At 39.2% G+C, this 20,604-nt stretch overlaps 4 protein-coding genes across 7 annotated transcripts; 3 read left to right on the forward strand and 1 right to left on the reverse strand.

The window, feature by feature from the left end:
- The first annotated feature begins 387 nt into the window (after positions 1-387).
- LOC111476425 (cleavage and polyadenylation specificity factor subunit 6-like) lies at positions 388-6,746 on the forward strand. Its single transcript, XM_023120081.1, has 2 exons — positions 388-3,034; positions 6,113-6,746. The coding sequence occupies exon 1, from the start codon at positions 672-674 to the stop codon at positions 2,838-2,840; it is 2,169 nt and encodes a 722-aa protein (XP_022975849.1). The 5' UTR covers positions 388-671; the 3' UTR covers positions 2,841-3,034; positions 6,113-6,746.
- Positions 6,747-8,327: 1,581 nt separating this feature from the next.
- LOC111476426 (uncharacterized PE-PGRS family protein PE_PGRS46-like) lies at positions 8,328-11,848 on the forward strand. 2 transcript variants are annotated; one of them, XM_023120083.1, is made up of 3 exons: positions 8,328-10,797; positions 11,254-11,572; positions 11,744-11,848. In XM_023120083.1, exon 1 carries the CDS (start codon positions 8,515-8,517, stop codon positions 10,594-10,596), a length of 2,082 nt encoding a protein of 693 aa, XP_022975851.1. In that variant the 5' UTR covers positions 8,328-8,514; the 3' UTR covers positions 10,597-10,797; positions 11,254-11,572; positions 11,744-11,848. The 2 variants fall into 2 exon arrangements, with proteins under 2 accessions (XP_022975851.1, XP_022975850.1); XM_023120082.1 differs by lacking the exon at positions 11,744-11,848 and having other exon boundaries at positions 11,254-11,597.
- A 1,942-nt stretch (positions 11,849-13,790) lies between these two features.
- Positions 13,791-16,742, forward strand: LOC111476432. The gene is made up of 3 exons (XM_023120090.1): positions 13,791-14,001; positions 15,996-16,099; positions 16,259-16,742. Exons 1-3 carry the CDS (start codon positions 13,950-13,952, stop codon positions 16,520-16,522), a joined length of 420 nt encoding a protein of 139 aa, XP_022975858.1. The 5' UTR covers positions 13,791-13,949; the 3' UTR covers positions 16,523-16,742.
- On the reverse strand, positions 16,666-20,335 carry LOC111476428 (cysteine synthase 2). Of its 3 annotated transcripts, none has more exons than XR_002717075.1 (7): positions 20,067-20,335; positions 19,823-19,897; positions 18,317-18,460; positions 17,793-18,182; positions 17,481-17,716; positions 16,992-17,294; positions 16,666-16,915 (listed from the first exon to the last, which is right to left on the reverse strand). XR_002717075.1 is itself a non-coding variant. In XM_023120086.1 (6 exons), exons 1-6 carry the CDS (start codon positions 20,298-20,300, stop codon positions 17,072-17,074), a joined length of 1,302 nt encoding a protein of 433 aa, XP_022975854.1. In that variant the 5' UTR covers positions 20,301-20,335; the 3' UTR covers positions 16,666-17,071. The 3 variants fall into 3 exon arrangements, 1 of the variants encoding a protein (XP_022975854.1); XR_002717076.1 differs by having other exon boundaries at positions 16,666-16,902; positions 16,953-17,294; XM_023120086.1 differs by having other exon boundaries at positions 16,666-17,294.
- Between the last annotated feature and the right edge of the window lie 269 nt (positions 20,336-20,604).

Genomic DNA, 20,604 nt, shown 5'->3' on the forward strand with positions numbered 1-20,604 from the left:
TTTTAACGGTGATTGTTTCAATTATTATTATTTTTTTATCTTGATCTACACAAGAGTAAAACTCGTCTTTAATATATATATTTTTTAAATATTAAAATATGGGTTGAAAATGGTAAACAATCAACATTAATTCTATCATAAAATAAATGGTTAATATCAATATTTTAAAAAAATTAAACTTATTGAAAAAAAATGTAAAATGCAAATTATCAATTTACATAAGATTTATATTTATAAATTTTTTTAAATATAAAAATCATGAATATTTTAATTTTAAAATATAAAATATTAACTTTTTGAGTTTTTTAACCTTTAAGGGCGAATTTGAGAAATTGGCTATCGTGAGCGTCAAACGTTAAACGGCGTACTTTAGCAAATGACAAAGTCATTCCAAGAAGATGACGAGGGAAACACTGCCAAGATTTCCACGCGCGATTCCAGATTAGGGTTTCTCTCTCTCTCTCTTTCTCTCTCTCTCTCCCCTCTTTGTGTGTTCTTCTTCTTTTCTTCTGCACTTGTTCCGTAATTGGGGCTTTGATATCTGAGTTCTATCTTGTCTTGCTTACTTTTAAATTCATCTCGTAAGTGCTTTAATCGACTTTTTGATGTTTCCTACATTCGATTTCTGAATTTGAATGAATCGCTAGAGGAGGTCGTTGAAGAAGGTAGAAATGGATGAAGGAGAGGGAGGACTTGGTGTGGGTGCGGATCAGATTGATCAGTTTCATCGGAACGAGGCGATTTCTGCCGTTGCTGATGATGGTTTCTTAGGCGAAGATGAGGATGAATATGAGGACTTGTACAACGATGTTAACGTTGGGGAGGGGTTTCTTCAGTCGTTGAGGAAAAACGATGATTTGGGATTCAAGAGCGAGGAGGAGCCCAAGATGGAGCCTCCTGCAGCTGTACCACCCACTTCCGGTGCTTCGATACCTGGTTTTGGCGGAGGTACGACTGATGTTCCTGGTTTAGGAGATGGTGGGCACAGTGTTGCGGAAAGAGTAACTGAGGGTTACAATCAGATTCCGGATTTAAGAGCAAATGAGATGGCTATCAGAGTTGGGGCGGGATCGGGGCCACCTATAGGTGGCGGAGGTGGGATTAGGGTTGAATTAGGACAGGGGAGTAAAACCAATGAGTTGGAGGAGCGAAGTAGTAATAATGTTGCTGCACATCAGGCTCCGCAACAGCAACAGCCACAGCCACAGCAACAGCTACAGCCACCGGCACAGCCACAGCCACAGCAACAGACACAGCACCACCACCAAGCGCAGCAGGGCGGAGTTTTAGGAAACCCAGTGAGCGTAGAAAATGAAGGCTTGCTAAGGCAAGGTGGTGGCGTAAATGTAAATGGGGTTGGTGGAAATGGGTTCGGTAATGTGGGGAGTGCAGGTGGAGGGGGAGGTGGAGGTGGAGGTGGAACCATTTTGTTTGTTGGGGATTTACATTGGTGGACTACAGATGCGGAGCTGGAGGTGGAACTCTGTAAGTATGGTCCGTTGAAGGAGGTTAAGTTTTTTGACGAGAAAGCCAGTGGGAAATCAAAAGGCTACTGCCAGGTTGAGTTTTATGATCCTTCTGCTGCCACGGCTTGCAAGGAGGGAATGAACGGGCATATGTTTAATGGACGGCCGTGTGTTGTTGCATATGCATCACCATTTAGTGTGAAGAGAATGGGAGAAGCCCAAGTGAACAGGAACCAACAGATGGCCCAAGCTACTAATCCTCAAGCAAGGAGAGGTCCTAATGATACTGTAGGTAAAATGGGTGGAAGTAGCATTGCGACGGGTGGTAATTATCAAGGTGGGGATAATAACAGAGGTTCTGGGAGAGGTAATTGGGGAAGAGGTAATGCACATGGAATGGGAGGTCGAGGGCCTGCTGGCCCAATGAGGAATAGGGGTGGTGGGATGGGTGGCAGAGGTATAATGGGAAATGGTGGAAATGGTTTTGGTCAAGGAATGGGTGCCACCCCTCCTTTGTTGCATCCGCAGTCAATGATGGGTCAAGGTTTTGATCCATCTTTTGGTGCACCCATGGGAAGAATGGGCACATATGGTGGTTTTCCTGGAGCTCCGGCTCCCCCTTTCTCTGGAATTTTATCATCCTTTCCCCCTGTTGGGGGTGTTGGCCTTCCTGGAGTAGCTCCTCATGTGAACCCAGCATTTTTTGGAAGAGGTATGCCTATGAATGGAATGGGGATGATGCCAACATCGGGTGTTGATGGGCCTAATATGGGAATGTGGTCTGACCCTAGTATGGGGGGATGGGGCAGTGAAGAGCATGGTGGAGGGAGAGCTGGCGAATCTAGTTATGGAGAAGAAGCTGGGTCTGACCAGCAATATGGTGAAGGTAGTCATGAAAGAGGAGCCTGGGCAAATTCTGCAAAGGAGAAAGATAGAGGATCCGAAAGGGACTGGTCACAGTCTTCTGATAGAAGGTATCGAGATGATAGAGAGAGATCCAAAGAAAAGGATCTGGGGCCTGATCATGATTGGCCAGATAGAAGGCCACGTGATGATAGAGACATAGGGCGTGAAAGGGACAAGGATAGGGATCGGGATCGGGATAAGGAACGATCTCGAGATTATGAGCGGGGCCATCATGATCGTGATCGTGACCGTGACAGGGATCGTGACCGTGATAGGTACAAGGAAGATAGGGACAGATATTCTGATCATCATAGGTACAGAGACCGGGAGCCAGAGCATGACGAGGATTGGGAAAGGGGACGGTCGTCAAGGACTCATAGCAAGTCCCGATTACCACAAGAAGAAGAAAATCGTTCTAGAACAAGGGATGCTGATTATGGGAAGAGGCGGAGGCTTACTTCTGAGTAGCTGAATAATTCAGCATACATGCTTTAATGTTTAAACTATATAGAGTATGGCTTTCCATGTTCATTTGGGTTCTCTCTTCGAAGTTCTGGGCTCTTTGATTCATCATTGCTCTTTTGCCTATGCTGTTTATTGTCTGAACCTCGGCGTATGTCTCTCTACCTACAGGAGCATGGTCTGATTTTTTGCAAAAAAATGTAAGTTCATACAATCCTTTTCCGTTTCCCAAATTTCCAAAATTAAATTCTGGTCGATTTGTTGGCGCTTCGTTTTGTATACTAGGTATGATCATGCTAATTAACGAAGTTGTTCAAAACTGCATTCCTTTAGAAATGGATGTTTGCTCTATTAATGCTCTAATGAAATTTCCTATTGTTGCAGCTATAGTAGGTTTTTGGTTCTTAAAACTAATACCATTGTTGACTTTATTGCCATATTTATACCTTCTATTGTTTTACGGACCTCATTTTTCACTATGTTTACATTTCCATTTGATAATTATCAAGTCTAGCATTTCTTTATAATTAAATGGGATTTTTTTCTCTTCTTTCGCCTTTGAGGATATAGGCCGATGATGTTGTTTCCCTTTAAGATCTGTGGGGCACTAATGATTCTCTCTATCAAGTTGTTGACATTTATTTTGATGATTTCTCTCTCATCATATATTTTGCAAGTAAATGAGATTTTTTTTCCCACCAATTTGAAAGCAGCTTCTTTTGAAGATAATGAATCTCTTTCAACAAGATGTTGGTTTGCTTAAGTTAGCATTTATTTTGTTGGTTCACATTTCAAAGAGTTGCGTTAGTTCCAATTTTATTGAAATAAGCCTTTTTTGTCTTTGTTTGAGGTAGTTTTCTTTGAAGAATTATGAGGATTTTATGGTTCTTTCTCAATAAGGTGTTGGATTGTTTAAGTCAACATTTGTTGCGTTAGTTCCAATTTTAAAAGGTTTTCTTGGGAGAAGCCTATTTTCATCCTTCATTTATTCTAATTGCTTAGGGGCGTCCAAGATTTTTTCCATTTTCAAGATAACCTTAATTTCAGCCTTTTGGGGTCTATAGGCAGTACACTGGGTGGTGTGCTAGCGAGGACGCTGAACTCGGAAGGGGGTAGATATCGAGCGATGTGCCAGCGAAGACGCTGAACTCTAAAGGGGGTAGATATCGAGCAATGTTCCAGCAAAAAGATGCTGAACTCTAAAGGGGGTGGACACCGAGCGGTGTGCCAGCGAAGACGCTTAACTCTGAAGGGGGTGGACACCAAGCGGTGTGCCAGTAAAAACATTGAGCCCCGAAGGGGGTGGACTGTGAGATCCCACATCGATTGGAGAGGGGAATGAGTGCCAGCGAGGATGCTAGGCCCCGAAGGGAGGTGAATTGTGAGATACCACATCGGTTGGAGAGGGGAACTAAGCATTGCTTATAAGGGTGTGGAAACCTCTCCCTAGCAAACAAATTTTAAAAACCTTGAGGGGAAGTCCGAAAGGGAAAGCCCAAAGAAGATAATATCTATTAGTAGTGGGCTTGAGCCGTTACACCACTCCTCAAGTTTGTTTGGTTCTCATTAATGTGCATGAGCAAGAAGATTATAATCATTTCTAAGTTCTTGATTTTGTATTATCTTTCTTGTATCTTCACCCCCTTTGGGAGTTTGAAACCCTTGAACATTTTTCCTTTTCATTATATAGAAGTTGTTTCCGGACACTGACATTTTCATTTTCTTTAAATAATAATAAAAAAAAAAAAATTAGGACACAGACATGGTTAGGAACGTAGGACTCTTCTATTAGAAGTTCTGAATTATATTTTAATTTTTCATACATTTGAATGATTATTACACAAAGTATGTTTTACTTTGTGATATTTTGTTTTAAAAGATTGGAAGAAGTTAAAAGGTTAGTATAGTTTTGTTCCAAAAAGTTCATTGTTATCCTTGTTTCTGATTTTATCTCTGAAGTTGTAGAAGTGTTAGATTAGTTTCCCTACTTCTAATAAGATCTAATCTGTTTTTACTGTTTAAAGCTGAGTTAGGAATAAATGCAAGATTAAAGGAAAATTAATTAATGGCCAAAATGAGGGTTTCAACAGTTCAATTGAAGGAAATATTTTAGAATACTCTAGTGGAAAGAAAAGAAAGAAGGTATGAGGTTTCCAAATATGACACCGTCCTGAGGTTTGCAGATACTTCGATTATCAGGACTTCCAACAATCGGTTGGAGACAAAATCATGTCCACATCTACAAGAAGGAAAATGGAGGATGGTTATATCTTCTTTTGCCTTTCTGATATCTCTGAGGTGAGCTTGAGTAATGATGACAGTTCGGACAATGACTGTGATTATGATTAGGTTGGAAATAAAAGGAAAGAAGATGTGGAACAGACCTTTTGGTTGGATGGGACTTGGTTACATTACTTGATCCTTCTAGTTCGGGAAAAGAGTTTACCTCTGCAAAAAAAAAAAAAAAAAAAAAAAAAGAAGANGTCAAAGCCTCTATAGATAAGGAAGATTCGAAGAGGGTTAAGGAAGAAGGAAAATGGAGGATTATTATATCTTCTTTTGCATTCCTGATATCTCTGAGGTGAGCTTTAATAGTGATGACAGTTGGGACAACAACTATGATTATGATTAGCTTGGAAATCACAAAAAAAAAAAAAAAAAAAAAAAAAAAAAAAAAAGGGAAGAGGAAANTTTTGTTCGGATGGGGTAAACCGTACTCGATCCTTGTAGTTCGGGAAAGAGTTTACTTCTGCAACAAAAGGAAAGTTGTTTTCTGTTTCAGATTATTTGGCTAAAGAAGATGTCCAAGCTTCTAAAGAAGATTTGAATAGGGTTAAGGAAGCTTTAGGGGGGGAAGATAGTGCAGAGTTTGCAAAGATCAGTTTTGTTCCTCTCCGAGGCTGAAGGAAAGTTAAAAAAAAATCAGCCCAAACAGGTAAGAAAGAAAAAACTTGAGCGGCAAAAAGGAAGGGAAAAGAAGTATGCTTTAGGAGGATCAAGATTCTTTTAAGCTAAAAAGTCTGACATGGTTATTTTCGTTTTTTGAGGATGTTTGGAATGACTTTTTAAGTGTTTAGTTTCGAAGCACTTAGAAAATAAATCCGAACCCGGCTCTTTCTCTCGATTTTAGATGTTTTTATGTCTCATCTACTCTGAGTTGCCATGATCTACATGTTTTGTTTTCTCTTTATATTGGCATACTAATTATCAATAGGCGAGGCATGCCATTAACGTTGTTTCTGATTGGAAGTACCCTCTCATTTTCTGTTGTTTTGTAGCTTAAACGACATTCGATACCGTGGATTTCATTCAGTGGAACAGCAGTTGGTTCGGTGACAACATGAACCTTTAAATTCGCGTCTGCATAGAGAGAACTCCCATGCATGGCAATACCTTCTCACTCTATTAATTTGATAAAGAAACTTCTTGGTTTAGAACTTCTCGCGTTTCTTTTGAATGATGTTTCTTGACTTCTTGGCACTTGATGACTTTGATATTCTTGTTTTAATGGCTAAATACTGTTCGAGTCTAGACATGTCTATATGTTTTCAGACATGTAAATGGCTTACTATGTTGTTAGAGTATCGTAGCCTCGAGGATGTTGTGTTGTGCGTTATTCTGTTTTATGAGTTGTTGTATCATATATTCACACACCTCTTTCCAACCCTTTTTTTCCTTTGGGTTTCCTTGATTCCACACCTTAGTCATTCTATTGTCAAGTGTGGAGCTAAGCATTCTTTTAGAGGTTGTATGTACTCATACTTGTTTGTACCTTTTACCAATTGATAGATGTAGTTCTCTGAGGTTGTTTGGCCTCATTCTTGTATGTATGTACCTGTTACCAATTGACTAGATGTAGCTTCATTCAAAGGTTGTATTATGTATGTAAATTCTTGACTAGATGTAGTTTCAGAGGTTGTATATACCCATTACTGTGTATGAATCTGTTGTTTGTTGTTTGTTGTTTGTTTTATAAGAGACAATTTTATTAAATTTACAGAAGGTTGTATAATCTATAGTGTTTATAGAAGAACTTCTCAATTTGCAATAACCATAGGAAGTGATTATTAGACCGTTTGTATTAAGATAAAGCCTGGTTAACAACATTGTCGAAAAGTTGTGTAGTTATATGTTTTTTCTACAAATATTCTTTGATTTCTTTCATTTACATTTATAGAAGGGTTAATTTGCAATGAGGGAGGTATATCGGTAGGGAGTGAATATTAGACAGTTTGTATCAAGTTATAGCTTGGTAAACAACATTGTCGAAAAGTTGGGTAGGTTTGTGTCTTTTCTGTAAATATTCTTTGATTTCTTTCTTTCCACAGATTCCTAAAGAGAGAGCAGGACGAGATTTTTCTATTATAGGACTTTTGCATTTTTGAAAGGTGGTACGTTAAGACCATATCCAAAAGTTTCTTTACTTCTCTAGGAAATGTGAGATGTTATTCGAATATATTGAGAATTACTATCCATAAATTTCGAGTATATGTGCATTGTACATTTTGGAAGAAAATAGTCGAATGCTTTCTCTCTAGGATCACTTTTTCTTTGAACACTCTCAATTGATCAATATAGATATATATTCTAGTGATCCATGAGCGTTGTGAAATGGCTTCCAAAGATTCGACTCGAACTAGAGATTCATCAAAACTTTTGTGTTTGGTGTAACGTCTTTCCACTTTCATTTTATTTTTGAGGTGTTCGTCATATTTGCTACCTTTGTATGGGTAAATGTTCTTTATTACATTCCTCAAATCGGTCTCTTGGGTGTGTTGGTTAGCTATTTAATTCTTTACCACATGCATATAACGGCAAAATGTATATACAACAAAAATAATTATTTTGATCATTATTGTCAAAACGAGCGAGTTCAGCAGTAATAGATACGTAACGTACTTTCTTCGAAGAAGACTTTCTGATAAAAATAGTATTTTGGCTTGTTCTAAAGTCCAAATAGAAAATAGTTGAAAATGTGTCGAAGCCTATATATTTTAGTATTGGATAATCATCGAGGAGGATCACCCTCCTTAAATTGTTGAGAAATTGTTAATTGTCTGTTCACTCGAGATGAGAAGTAGCTTTTAAGAGTACGAGGATGAAATGGTGCCTAACCTTAATACGAGTACCTAACCTAAATACGAGTACGAAGGAATTGGCTTAAATAAATTACCAAATAAGCCCGACTTAAGGTTATTAATGAAAATGTAAAATTAAAAATTTACTTAACTTTCCTTAATCGATGTTCATTACGTTCGTATTTAATTTAAATAATGTTAATAACGGAATTAAAATTATATATAGATATATAGATATATATATATTTTTTTTTGTTCTTTTTAAGGGAAAGAGGTAATCCTCATCCTCATCATTGAGTGTTCATCCAAATGAGAGCATAATAAAATGACAGTTAAACCCAGCGCAAGTTAGCAATGAAGTTGAAGAACCGAAATTTCCAGTATATCCACTCGCGTTTTCCAGATTAGGGTTTCTCTCTCTCTCTCTCTATCTATCTATCTCTTGTTTTCTCTATTCCTTTTGCACTTATTCCGCTTTGAAAGATCTTTGAACTCTTATGTGCTTTTGCGCACTTGACTTTGTGATTGTTACTTGCATTTAAATTATACTTTTGAATGAATAGCAAAAATCCATTAGTTGGGGAAGTCGAGGAAGCTTAGAAATGGATGAAGGTGCGGGAGGGTTTGGGGAGGGTATGGATCGTATAGACCAGTTCCATAGAAATGAGGCAATTTCTGCTGTTGCTGATGAGGGTTTCTTAGGCGAAGATGAAGATGAATACGAGGACCTGTACAACGATGTTAATGTTGGGGAGGGATTTCTTCAATCTTTGAGGAAAAACGATGATTTAGGATATAAGAAGGAGGAGGAGCTGAAGATCGAGTCTGGTTCAGCTACAGCACCCAACTTGGGTGCTTTGGTGCCTGGTGTTGTCGGTGCTGCTTCGGCTGAAGTTGCTGGTGGTCCGAGGGCTTCGGACCGAGTACCGCCGAGTTACAACCAGATTCCAGATGTAAGAACGAATGAGATGGCTACTAGAGGAGGGGCGCCGGTGGGCGGTGGAGGTGGTGGAGGTGGAATTAGGGTTGAATTGGGGCAAGGGAGTAAATTCAATGAAGTAGAGGAGAGTAGTAATAACGTAGTTGGGCATCCAGGTCCTCAACAGCATCATCACCAGCCTCCTCATGGAGGAGTTTTAGCAAATACAGGGAATGTAGAAAATGAAGGCTTGCTTAGGCAAGGTGGTGGTGTGAATGTGAATGGGTTTGGTAACGTCGGGAATGGCGGGGGAGGTGGTGGGGGGACGATTTTGTTTGTTGGTGATTTACATTGGTGGACTACAGATGAGGAGCTAGAGGTGGAACTCTGCAAGTATGGTCCGGTGAAAGAGGTCAAGTTCTTCGACGAAAAAGCTAGTGGGAAGTCGAAAGGGTATTGTCAAGTTGAATTTTATGATCCATCTGCTGCTACAGCCTGCAAGGAAGGAATGAATGGGCATATTTTTAATGGACGGCCATGCGTTGTTGCCTATGCATCACCATTTAGTGTTAAGAGGATGGGAGAAGCCCAAGTAAATAGGAACCAACCGATGGCGCAATCTACTAACGCTCAAGCAAGGAGAGGTGCCAATGATGCTGCAGGTAAAATGGTTGGAAGTAACATTGCAACGGGTGGTAATTATCAAGGTGGTGGTGATAGCAATAGAGGTTCTGGGAGAGGTAGTTGGGGGAGAGGTAATGTTCATGGAATGGGAGGTAGAGGACCAGCTGGGGCAATGAGGAACAGGGGAGGTGGGATGGGGGGCAGAGGTATAATGGGGAATGGTGGAAATGGATTTGGCCAAGGAATTGGTGCCGCCCCTCCATTGTTGCATCCGCAGTCGATGATGGGTCAAGGTTTCGATCCAGCTTTTGGTGCACCCATGGGAAGAATGGGCACATATGGTGGTTTTCCTGGTGCTCCCACGCCCCCTTTCTCTGGAATTTTATCTTCATTTCCACCTGTTGGGGGTGTTGGCCTTCCTGGAGTAGCTCCTCATGTGAACCCAGCATTTTTCGGTAGAGGTATGCATATGGGTGGAATGGGGATGATGCCAAGTTCGGGTGTCGATGGGGGGCCTAATATGGGGATGTGGTCTGATCCTAGTATGGGTGGATGGGGCATGGAAGAACATGGTGGAGGGAGAGCTGGAGAGTCTAGTTATGGAGAAGAAGCTGGGTCTGACCAACAATATGGTGAAGGCAGTCACGATAAAGGCGGGTGGGCAAGTTCTGCTAAGGAGAAAGATAAAGGCTCCGAAAGGGATTGGTCACAATCTTCTGATAGAAGGTATCGAGACGATAGAGATGTTGGATATGATAGAGAGAGGTCTAAAGAAAAAGATCCAGCTCCTGACCATGATTGGCCAGATAGAAGGCCACGTGATGATAGAGATATAGGTCGAGAGAGAGATAAGGATCGTGATCGCAATAGGGAACGTTCTCGAGATTATGAGCGTGGCCATGATCGCGACCGTGATAGAGATCGTGATCGTGACCGTGATCGAGATAGGCACAAGGAAGATCGGGACAAATATATGGATCATCATAGGTATAGGGACCGTGCACCCGAGCATGAAGATGAGTGGGAAAGGGGGCGGTCATCAAGGACTCATAGCAAGTCTCGACTGTCACAAGAAGAAGAAAGTCGTTCTAGATCTAGGGATGCTGATTATGGGAAAAGACGGCGTCTAACTTCTGAGTAGTTAAATCATTACAAATGCATACTTAAAACTATTTAGACTTTGGCTTTCCATGTTCGTTTGGATTCTCTCTTCGATGTTTTCGGCTCGTTGATTCGCTAATTGCCCATTTCCTTTGCCATCGCTTCTCTGACACTGAATTCCACTGGTTACTTCTTACAACAGGAGCATGTCAAGATTTTCTAGAGAAGACAAAAAAAAGCAGTAAGTTAACACAATACCCTTTCTTTCTCTAACTTTTTAAATTAAACACTAGCAAAATGGAACGTTCTTTCTGGTATCTACCGTAGTTTAATATGATCGTGCAACTAAGGAATTGTTTTAAATTGGTTCTCTTTAGAAATGGTTCTATTTACTTGTAGTTTCTTTGTTTATGGAATCAATACCATATCATGCTGATATTTTCACCGTAACCCCTGTTGTCGATCGCCACACAGATTTTGCATTTCGATTGACATTTATTTAGCTAAGCATCTGTATAGACATGGTACAGAACATTGTTTTTGTTTTTCATGCTACTCTAGCCTCAAAATGTTATTATTACTGATAGAAATCTCTAGCATTAACATGTTGCTGATTGGAAGAATCCCTTGTTTTCCTTTGTTTCGTCGTACCTATAACGACGTCTAATACTAAGGCGTTGATCTAATGGTACGACAGTTGGCTTCGGAGATGGCAGCGAGATCCCTTTAACTTTGTGCAGAGAACCTACCCCAGGCATGGCAGCAGCTATTTGCTCTACTAATTTGATAGTGAAACTCTTGGTTTAAACTCTCTCACGTTTCTTTTGGATTATGTTTCTTGAGACTTGGCACTTGATGATGAAACTGATGTTCTTAGATGTAATGGCTAAACTATTGCTGAAGTCCCTTCTGTCTTGATGTTGTTTTTGACATGTAATGGCTTACTATGTTGTTTTTAGAGTAAATATCTTAGACCACACGATATCGTGTTCGTAAATTATTCTGTTTTATGAGCTGTTGTATCATATGTTTGCCCCTCTTTTTACGTTATCACGCCTCAGCCTGCTCACTTACGAAGATGTAGAGCTAATGATTCTTTGAAAGCTGTTGTTTCAACCTTCAGAAGTCGTTCGTACTGTATTTTAGACCACACGATATCGTGTTCATAAATTATTCTGTTTTTTGAGTTGTTGTATCATATGTTTGCCCCTCTTCTTACATTATCACACCTCGGCCTGTTCGATTACGAGGATGTAGAGCTAACAATTCTTTGAAAGTTGTTGTTTCAAACCTTCAGAGGTCGTTCGTACTCGACTCGATACACTTGTATGCATGTACTTCTTGACTTGATGTGGTTATGGATGTCAATCAGTACATGAAGAGCTGTTTCATAGTCTGTTGTTACTTTTGGTCATGTTTTTGTTTACTTTTCCAGACCTTGAGAATTTGATTCCATCTTTTGATCTTTCTATACTTAATGCAACTTGTTGATCGAAACACTTGAATTCCCTCTTGGATTCACTTTTAAAGACGGGTTACGAACGTTTTTCTACACGTTTCAAAACTCTTTTGGAGTGAAAATCCATTGGAATGTCGAATGTAAATTGAGACTTGCATGAATGTGACGATGATCGAGTTTCAATTTGTATTTTATATCAAGTCACACCATTTCTCGATTTCAATTTTTGTTTGAATAGAATATAGCTAAACCTATTAGATTTTGTGGAATTCTGGTAGTTTACTATGAATACTCGTCGGGTATAAGTGGAAAGAAAATTATTTTTCGTCCTCGTATCCTAAAGGCACGGTAGCTAAAATCGTAAATATTCTCAATTTTTAGGCATTTTTTTCATTGATGTGTTAAAAATGAACGGATGTTATGAATTTTTCGGGATTGAATTGGTCGAAGCTATAATATCTTAATCAATTTAGTTATGTTCGGGTTGGAAATAGTCTAATAGTTAAAGGGGAGTTAGTACATTTTTAAAATTTTTAAATCTAGAAAAATATAGAAATTTCTTTAGAATATTGAACGAAAATTGAGACTCAAACAATATGGTAATAAGTCGGAGTCGAAATTGAGATAAAGCACTGTCAATAGAGATGTATGTGGAGCAGGACAAGACAAGGTAGGAACGGAAAAGCCTTTGTTAAAAAAATGTAGAACATCCTAATAATTCAATAAATATTTGATAAGCAAAAAATATAGTATATTGTTAACGTAATTTCTACGAACTCAAATTTCAATATTATAATAGTATTCTAGTTATATATTATATAAAGTGAGCTGGGTAGGTCCGGAGAGAGCGGAGATGGAGATGAAGAATATAATTCTCGTCCTCGACTTGTTTAGCTAATAAGGAGAAATCTCTTTCTGCTCTATCCCTCATTCCCTGTTTAAACACGGATTCTCTATCTTGTTGGGAGCTAGAAGACTTACCAGTTAAATGGATATTTCTTAATTTCACACTATTCCACGTCACCTCCGCACGTGTTTTTGTTATAAATGGGGAAGTTCAAGAGTGTATGTTAGTTTTCCTCAAATTTAGGAGTAAAAATTAATTTAGGAACTTATAAAATAATTTAGAAAAATTTAAACTCAGTACAGACCTTGGTTCGATTCTCGATTGATGCATGTTCTTCGCTTTTTTTCCTTTTGATATATATAGTGATAATATTACACTACCATTATTCTAACTTGGGATGATAACACCAGGTTACCGACATGTTGTAATTACGGGTCACTAACTTGAGTTGATCTAAAAGACTTTCTCATACTATGTCATTAACAATCGTGGGTAACCCCAGATCGGCTGCCCCTGACCTAATAAGAACCATTATTCCAGGTTACCGACATGTTGTAATTACGGGTTACTAACTTGAGTTGATTTAAAAGACTTTCTCATACTATGTCATTAACAATCGTGGGTAACCCCAGATCGGCTGCCCCTGACCTAATAAGAACCATTATTCCAGGTTACCGACATGTTGTAATTACGGGTCACTAACTTGAGTTGATTTAAAAGACTTTCTCATACTATGTCATTAACAATCGTGGGTAACCCCAGATCGGCTGCCCCTGACCTAATAAGAACCATTATTCTTATGACCAAACAAAGACCAGCTTACTTACTCCTCAGCGAGAGTTCCACGATCCCGACCATAAACTTGTTGGAGTAAACTTTGTGTTGTATCCTTCTTAATCATTATTATTTTTTTTTATTATTATTTTTTTTTCCTTTTAAAATTTATTCTCTCTGCATTTCCTTTCCTTTAAATTTGAAGTTTCTTCGGGAATCGCGTTGGGTCGTGGTGGGGTTGATCATTTTTTTCCCCTTCCTTTCTGGGCTTTAGCGCCCTGAGGCCACTGAAATCCATGCTCGTCGGTATTCAATGGACCCGTCGTCTGTGCACAAAGCTCCTCCAGTTGAAGAAGATGAGTGGGGTAATCTTTGTTCTTTGATTCTTGAATCTCTTTTCTCCTATCGGAAATGGAATTTGTTCTTCCATTGAGTTACCGTGGATTGAAAATTTTGGAATCTGCGATGGAATTTCGGGAATGTGTTTATGAACCCTAATGTTGAATGGTAGGTTTGTTTTTGTGTTTGTCTTCGGATCGATTAAACCTCCTTTTATTGGAAGATTGTGCTTGAATTTTATCTACGGATTTTGTCCCAATGTTGCTGATTGTTTGGTAATCTATGCTGAAGATTTCGTTGTTTTGTTTTCTGGATTTGGTGGTTTGTTCTTGGTAGTGGTGGAAATTTTGCTTCCCCTATTTCTGAGGCTTTGCTTTTATTGTTTCCACTTTCTTCTTTTACACGGCATGCTGAATACAAAAATTTGAGGTTTGGTTGAGTGAATCATAAGATGTTAAGATTGATCAAAAGAGTGCCCAAACTGAGAACAAAAGTAGTATAGTCTAACTCAGCTACAAACCTATACACATATTTCGAGAACACAAGTTAATAATTGAAGGATACTGATGTTGCTCCTTTGAGTTTCGGTCTTGCAACCGTAATCCCCAGGTGGAGGTACTCGAATTGGGAAAACTCAGACCGTGGAGATAAGAAAACCTGTCAGGAAGGATTTGATGAAAAACTCCGTTTAAACAACCTAAAGAATGCAGGAATAATCCGGTCTTATCGCAGTCCATATCCTCCATACTAATTCTTTAGCACGGGTTCAATGTTCAATTTGATTAAGTTAAAAGCCTAAATTTGACTCACTTAGCTGCTGGAGTTTCATGAGAGAAATCATTTCTGCTAAAAAAGTATTGTCATTCTCTGTCTGTGGTGGTTTCCTCATGAAAATGGAAAACGATGGATAGTTCTTGATGATATCTTTGCAAGGTACTTCGTGGAATGGTAGTGTTTTCCGTTCATTATGTGTAGCCGTTAGCTTGGAAATGGTTAATGTAATAGCATTAGATTCTACTTTCTAACTTGTTTCTTAGATGGGAAATAATTTTATAGATGATCAAAACTTACAAAAGAAGAAGGGAGGAGAGTCAAGTCTGAGCGTGTAGGAGACTTTGAAAAGTTCCTCTCATTGACCATAAGCATACAAAGAAAGAGCGGCCAAAGTTAGTGTAACAGCCTAAGTCTACCGCTAATAGATATTGTCCTCTTTGGGTTTTTCCTTCCCTTTCGGGGCTTCCCCTCAAGGTTTTTAAAACACTCCCTTCGGGGCTCAGCCTCCTCGCTGGCACATCGCCTGGTGTCTGGCTTTGATACCATTTATGACAGCTCAAGCTCACCGCTAGTAGGATATTTCCTTTTTGGGCTTTCCCTTTTGGGGCTTCCCCTCAAGGTTCTTAAAACGCGTCTGCTAGAGAGAGGTTTCCACACTCTTATAAAGAAGGTTTCGTTCTCCTCTCCAACCGATGTGGGATCTCACAAATAAGATCCGACTCTAGTGGCTTGATAGTAGAGGAGGTCCAAAATTATCTGTTACTCTTTTGCGTTTGTTGTTTCAGTTCCTTTGGGTGCCTGGATTATGATATTGTTCTTGAACTATGAATATATGCACTCAGTGAGCTGTTTATGATTAAATCTTCTGTACTGCCTAAACTTATAATCATAGAACCTTACTATCTCTCAAGCGACGGGAATCCATATTGATGATATCATTACATTTATTTGAACGGTCTATCTAAACTAGATATTTGCTTGTCAAATTACTTATGTCTAAGGTACAGAATCGTAGTAGTATTTAAACCATGAAAATTTCTTGATTGTCATAAATGGTTTGTGAACAATTCCTATCATTGTGGGGTACTACAGTAGTTGCTTGTGAGCAAGTTACTGTCATTTACTTCCTTGGCTCTTAGTCGTTTCCTCAAGAATATACAAACACATTACACACTCAAGTTTTTGTTGAAATGATAATCTTCATGAAGCATGGTACTGACTGGTGTGTGGTATCTTTTTGCAACAGACACTGATGGGTTCGTGATTCCCAGCTTGGGAATAGAAGAAGAAGAGACAGACCAAACTAAAGTTAGCTCTCCAAAAGTAGAGATCCAAGAGCCTCCTCCAAAGGTAGCTGTCAGTAACTCTTAATATAAATGTCAACAAAAACCACCTAGGAGATTGCCCAAAGATTTAGCAGATAAGCTGTAAATATCTATGAAAATGAAATATCGACACCGAATGAATATTATAGACTCAGATGATCATATTATAATTCTTCATGGCTAGGTTAAAGAAGAGATGACGATCTATCTTGGTCCACATGGCGCGCCACCATCACAGTCAAAACAAGATTTGAACCCCGCCAATCGTAAACATAGGTTAAAGCAGAAATTGAAGGAAGCAGATCGGAGGACCACGACCGGACGGGAGAATAAGTTGGAGAATTTGAGAGAGCTTGTAGGTGGTGGAAAATCAAGCACCAATATGACAAAAGGGTCTTCAAGGGACTGGCTTGACCCACATTGCCATGAGGCTCAGTTTGAGAAGTAATGCCCACAGAGATCAACTTAACAAAATTAGCATAGTTTTCAAGATAAAGATCTGATGGGTCATTTTGTCACGGTATTAACCGTCCTTTCGAGACAAATAATACCTTCTCTCTATATTTTTGGAAACTTAATGCCCAGAGTTTAGAACTATAATAAGTTTTGTATTGGAGCTTCGATGGTATAATTCAAGTAGTTGCTGTAAAAGCAGCATGTTTGGTGAAGCTAATCATTGAATGTTCTTAAACTTCCTAACAACAATGCCTCAATCTTACAAAATTGAATTACTCTAATCCAACGTTCATGATTTGCAACATGAAAATGGTCAATTTTGTACTCCAAGACCCTAAAATATGATGAGAATTTCAAGTAGGCATACCGAACCTCCAGGCTCTTTTAACACGAGAACCTCCAGGCTCTTTTAACACGAGAACCTCCAGGCTCTTTTAACACGAGAACCTCCAGGCTCTTTTAACACGAGAACCTCCAGGCTCTTTAACACGAGAACCTCCAGGCTCTTTAACACGAGATTTTGTGGCTCGTAGGTCTACCATCACCTGGATTCCAGAAATTCTAAGCCGGTAGCCTTGGGCGTCAAGTCGTATTGACTCAGATACTCTGCACTGAAAAACTTGCTCAGATGCCTCATTCCACTGTCGCAAAGAATGGTGACAACAGTGTTGCCAGGGCCAAGTGACTGTGCCACTTTCACAGCTCCAACACAATTCATGGCCGAAGAGCTCCCTAGAAAGAGCCCATCATTCTTCAACAGATATCTGAGTCAATAATGTAGCAACAAGAAGAATGATCAGTGTGGCTCAAATTGAAGCATAAAATTTAAGAAACTGGCTTTTGAATCGCCACTTTTTGGGAAGAAAACATATTGATGCACTCTTAGAACTATAAATTACAACCCCATTAACGCAAAAAATCAAGAAATGAGCTCTACAATGGCCACTAACCTTGACATTTCAACGGCTTCCCTGTCTGTTCCACGAAATGCCCCGTCAAGTTTTGCCATCAAGAAATTCTGCGTTAATCTATTGATTCCAATTCCTTCAGTTATTGTGTCAAAAGGGTTCTTTAATCTTCGTCCTTCAGCCTCCTCTTTAGTGTACATAACTCCTCTAGTCACCTTGTTGAACAGGCCTGAGCCAGGAGGATCTATGAGGAAACACCTCACATTTGGATTATTCTCCTGTTGAACAAGTATAAGACAACTTATACAATTGCCTCGCCAAGGTTTGAGAGGACAAGGAATGCAGAGTGTTTACCTGGAGAAAATTGGAAACACCAGCCACGGTGCCACCGGTTCCCGCAGCTGCAACGAAGGCATCTATACACCCACCAGTTTGTTCCCAAATCTCTGGTCCCGTACCCTCATAATGAGCTCGATAATTCGCCAAGTTTTCGAATTGATCAGCGAAGAAGCCACCTTTGCAATTACTTGAGAAAGAGGACTCTTGGGTTCCTCCCTCATAAATGTGACCATTACTTTGTTTCTTGCCTCCCACAAATAGTTGCTCTTCTTTTTTGTTCTTCAAAGCTAGCTCATTGGCTTCCGCAGCTCTCCTCCTAGCAATGTTAACAAAGTGATCTCTGTGCGTAATTGACACTGGTCTTACCCTTTCAACATGAGCTCCAAGCGCTTCAAGTATTTGAGACTTGTATACAAGAAGGAAGAATTATTGTGAATTTATGGAACAGCTATGGGGTACTAACGTAACGGGGGGTTGCAATGAAATCAAAAATTTTGTTTTCCGAGGAACTAAAGTCCATAAATGCAAAATGTACATACTTTTTCAATAGCAGAATCATCTGGAATAACCACATGGCACTTGCAACCATAAGCAGGAGCAACTGTGGCAAGACTTATGGCAGTGCTTCCAGCACTTCCCTCTGTAACTACACCACCCTCAACTAGCTTACCAGATTCTAAGGCCTACAAGAAAAACCTCAAATTAGAATAGCTAAAACAGCATGGTAGATTTCGGTACTCGCCCATGAGGACAGTACAACCTTCCTGAGTTGTGACATGTTTTTTTTAACATGGACACATTATATGTTGATATAGGCACAAATTTATGAACATGTATTTAACACAATTAGAATATTTTGATCCTAAAATAACCAAACCGTGCGGATCTATAAACATCAACCCCCCTCCCCCAATGGTATAGCAAAAACCATCTCTCGAACGCCAATTCATGAGAAATCATAAGAGAACATGGATAAATAGAAAGATTAGAAGAGGTAATCCCGTCCACAATTTCTCTAGTACACGATGAAAGACACCGAAGGAAGACAAATCCTTGGCCCCATATTAAGTGCAAATGAACCAATGGAAGATATTATGTAACGGCCCAAGCCCACTACTAGCAAATTTTGTCCTCTTTTGCATTCCTTTTTGAGTTTCCCCTCAAGGTTTTTAAAATGTGTATGCTAAGGAGTCTACACCCTTTTAAAGAATGTTTTGTTCTCCTCCCCAACTGATGTAGGTTCTCACAATCCACTCCCCCTTCAAAGCCCAGCGTCCTCGCAGTTACTTGTTCCCTTCTCCAATCGATATGGAACCCCCAATCCACCCCCCTTGCTGGCACACCGCCTCGAGTTCACCCCCTTCGGAACTCAGTCTCCTTGCTAGCACATCGCCTGATGTTAGGCTATGACGCATTTTAAAAACCTTGAGGGGAAGCCCAAAGAGGACAATATCTGCTAGCGGTGGGCTTGTGTCATTACATTTTAGGACGAGTAAAAAGAATTGGGTCTCAAAATTTGACTTGGAGATGGCCTATGGATTGGAAGTCTTTGCTTGTTAAGCTTAAGAAAAGGGGCTTTGGGTAAAGGTGATATAAAACAGATCAATGGTTGCATCCAAGATACTAAACATTCAATCTTAATCAAAAGCCTAGAAGCAGCATCACAGCATCAAGAATTTAAGACAAAGGTACCCCCTCTCACCTCACTTTTTCCTCCTTTTAGGGGGATGTGCCAAGTGATTTTTCTGAAAACTGAGTGAATTGAGGGATTGATGGAAGGATCATAGGTTGAACATATGACAAAGTTCATTCACAATTCGCAATATGCAGATAATATTACATAACTGTGTACAGATGAGGGAAGCCTATACTGAAAATTTATTCAATACAATTAGAAACATTTAAGTTTCTTCCCAGCTGCCAATATTTCAACGAGACCAACATTGTAATCGAATTATCCTAATAACAATGGAAATTCTTCAGAATTCCCTGTTCATCCATCAAGAATCCAGAAGCTGCATCAGGAAAAAAGTAAATAAACTCACCTCTTCAATGATCTTAACTGCAACTCTATCCTTCACACTTCCACCCGGATTCAAGAACTCGCACTTCCCAAGAATCTGAAATCCGAGTAAAACAAAACATCAAACATTATACGAGACACATGCAGTTCAAATAAGCAATAAATTTCACGAACTAAACCAAAACCAAACAAGAAATCAGTAAACAGAAGAAAAACTTCAATCAAATCAAAACAATTCAAGAGTCGAAGAGAGAAATGAAACTTTCCTCACAACCAGTGGCCTCGGAGAGGCTATTAATCCGTATCAAAGGGGTATTGCCAATGGCACCTACGGGCCCATTTCTTGGACTTTTCTTAGATACAGAGAAGGATTTTGTGTTCTTACTCGAATGATCCTTCGAATGGTGTTTGCGAAGAAGGTAAGAGAAGAGGACCATAGAAACAGAGATGGCGGCAATAATGGCGCCTGTGGCTCGAGCAGTCACAGTCCCAGGCGCCATGAAAGGTCTGTAAATTGAAATGCAGCGGATTGAGGGCTGCCTTCCCAATTATATTTAGTTGTATTTTAATTAAATTAATCGTGAATTAATAAATATACATATATTACTCTTAAAAAAAATTAAATGGAAAAAAAAAATATATATATATATATATATATATATAAAGATTTTAAAAAATTTTAATTTCTAAGTATTTTTTTAAATAAAGTATTAACTATTAAGTTACTTTAAGTCAGAAGTCAAAATCAATTTTGATTCATACAAATCACATTTAATAATGAAAATTTAATTTTAAATTATTAAA

This window comes from Cucurbita maxima, unplaced genomic scaffold (genome assembly GCF_002738345.1).
Source record: "Cucurbita maxima cultivar Rimu unplaced genomic scaffold, Cmax_1.0 Cma_Scf00003, whole genome shotgun sequence".
NCBI lineage: Eukaryota > Viridiplantae > Streptophyta > Magnoliopsida > Cucurbitales > Cucurbitaceae > Cucurbita > Cucurbita maxima.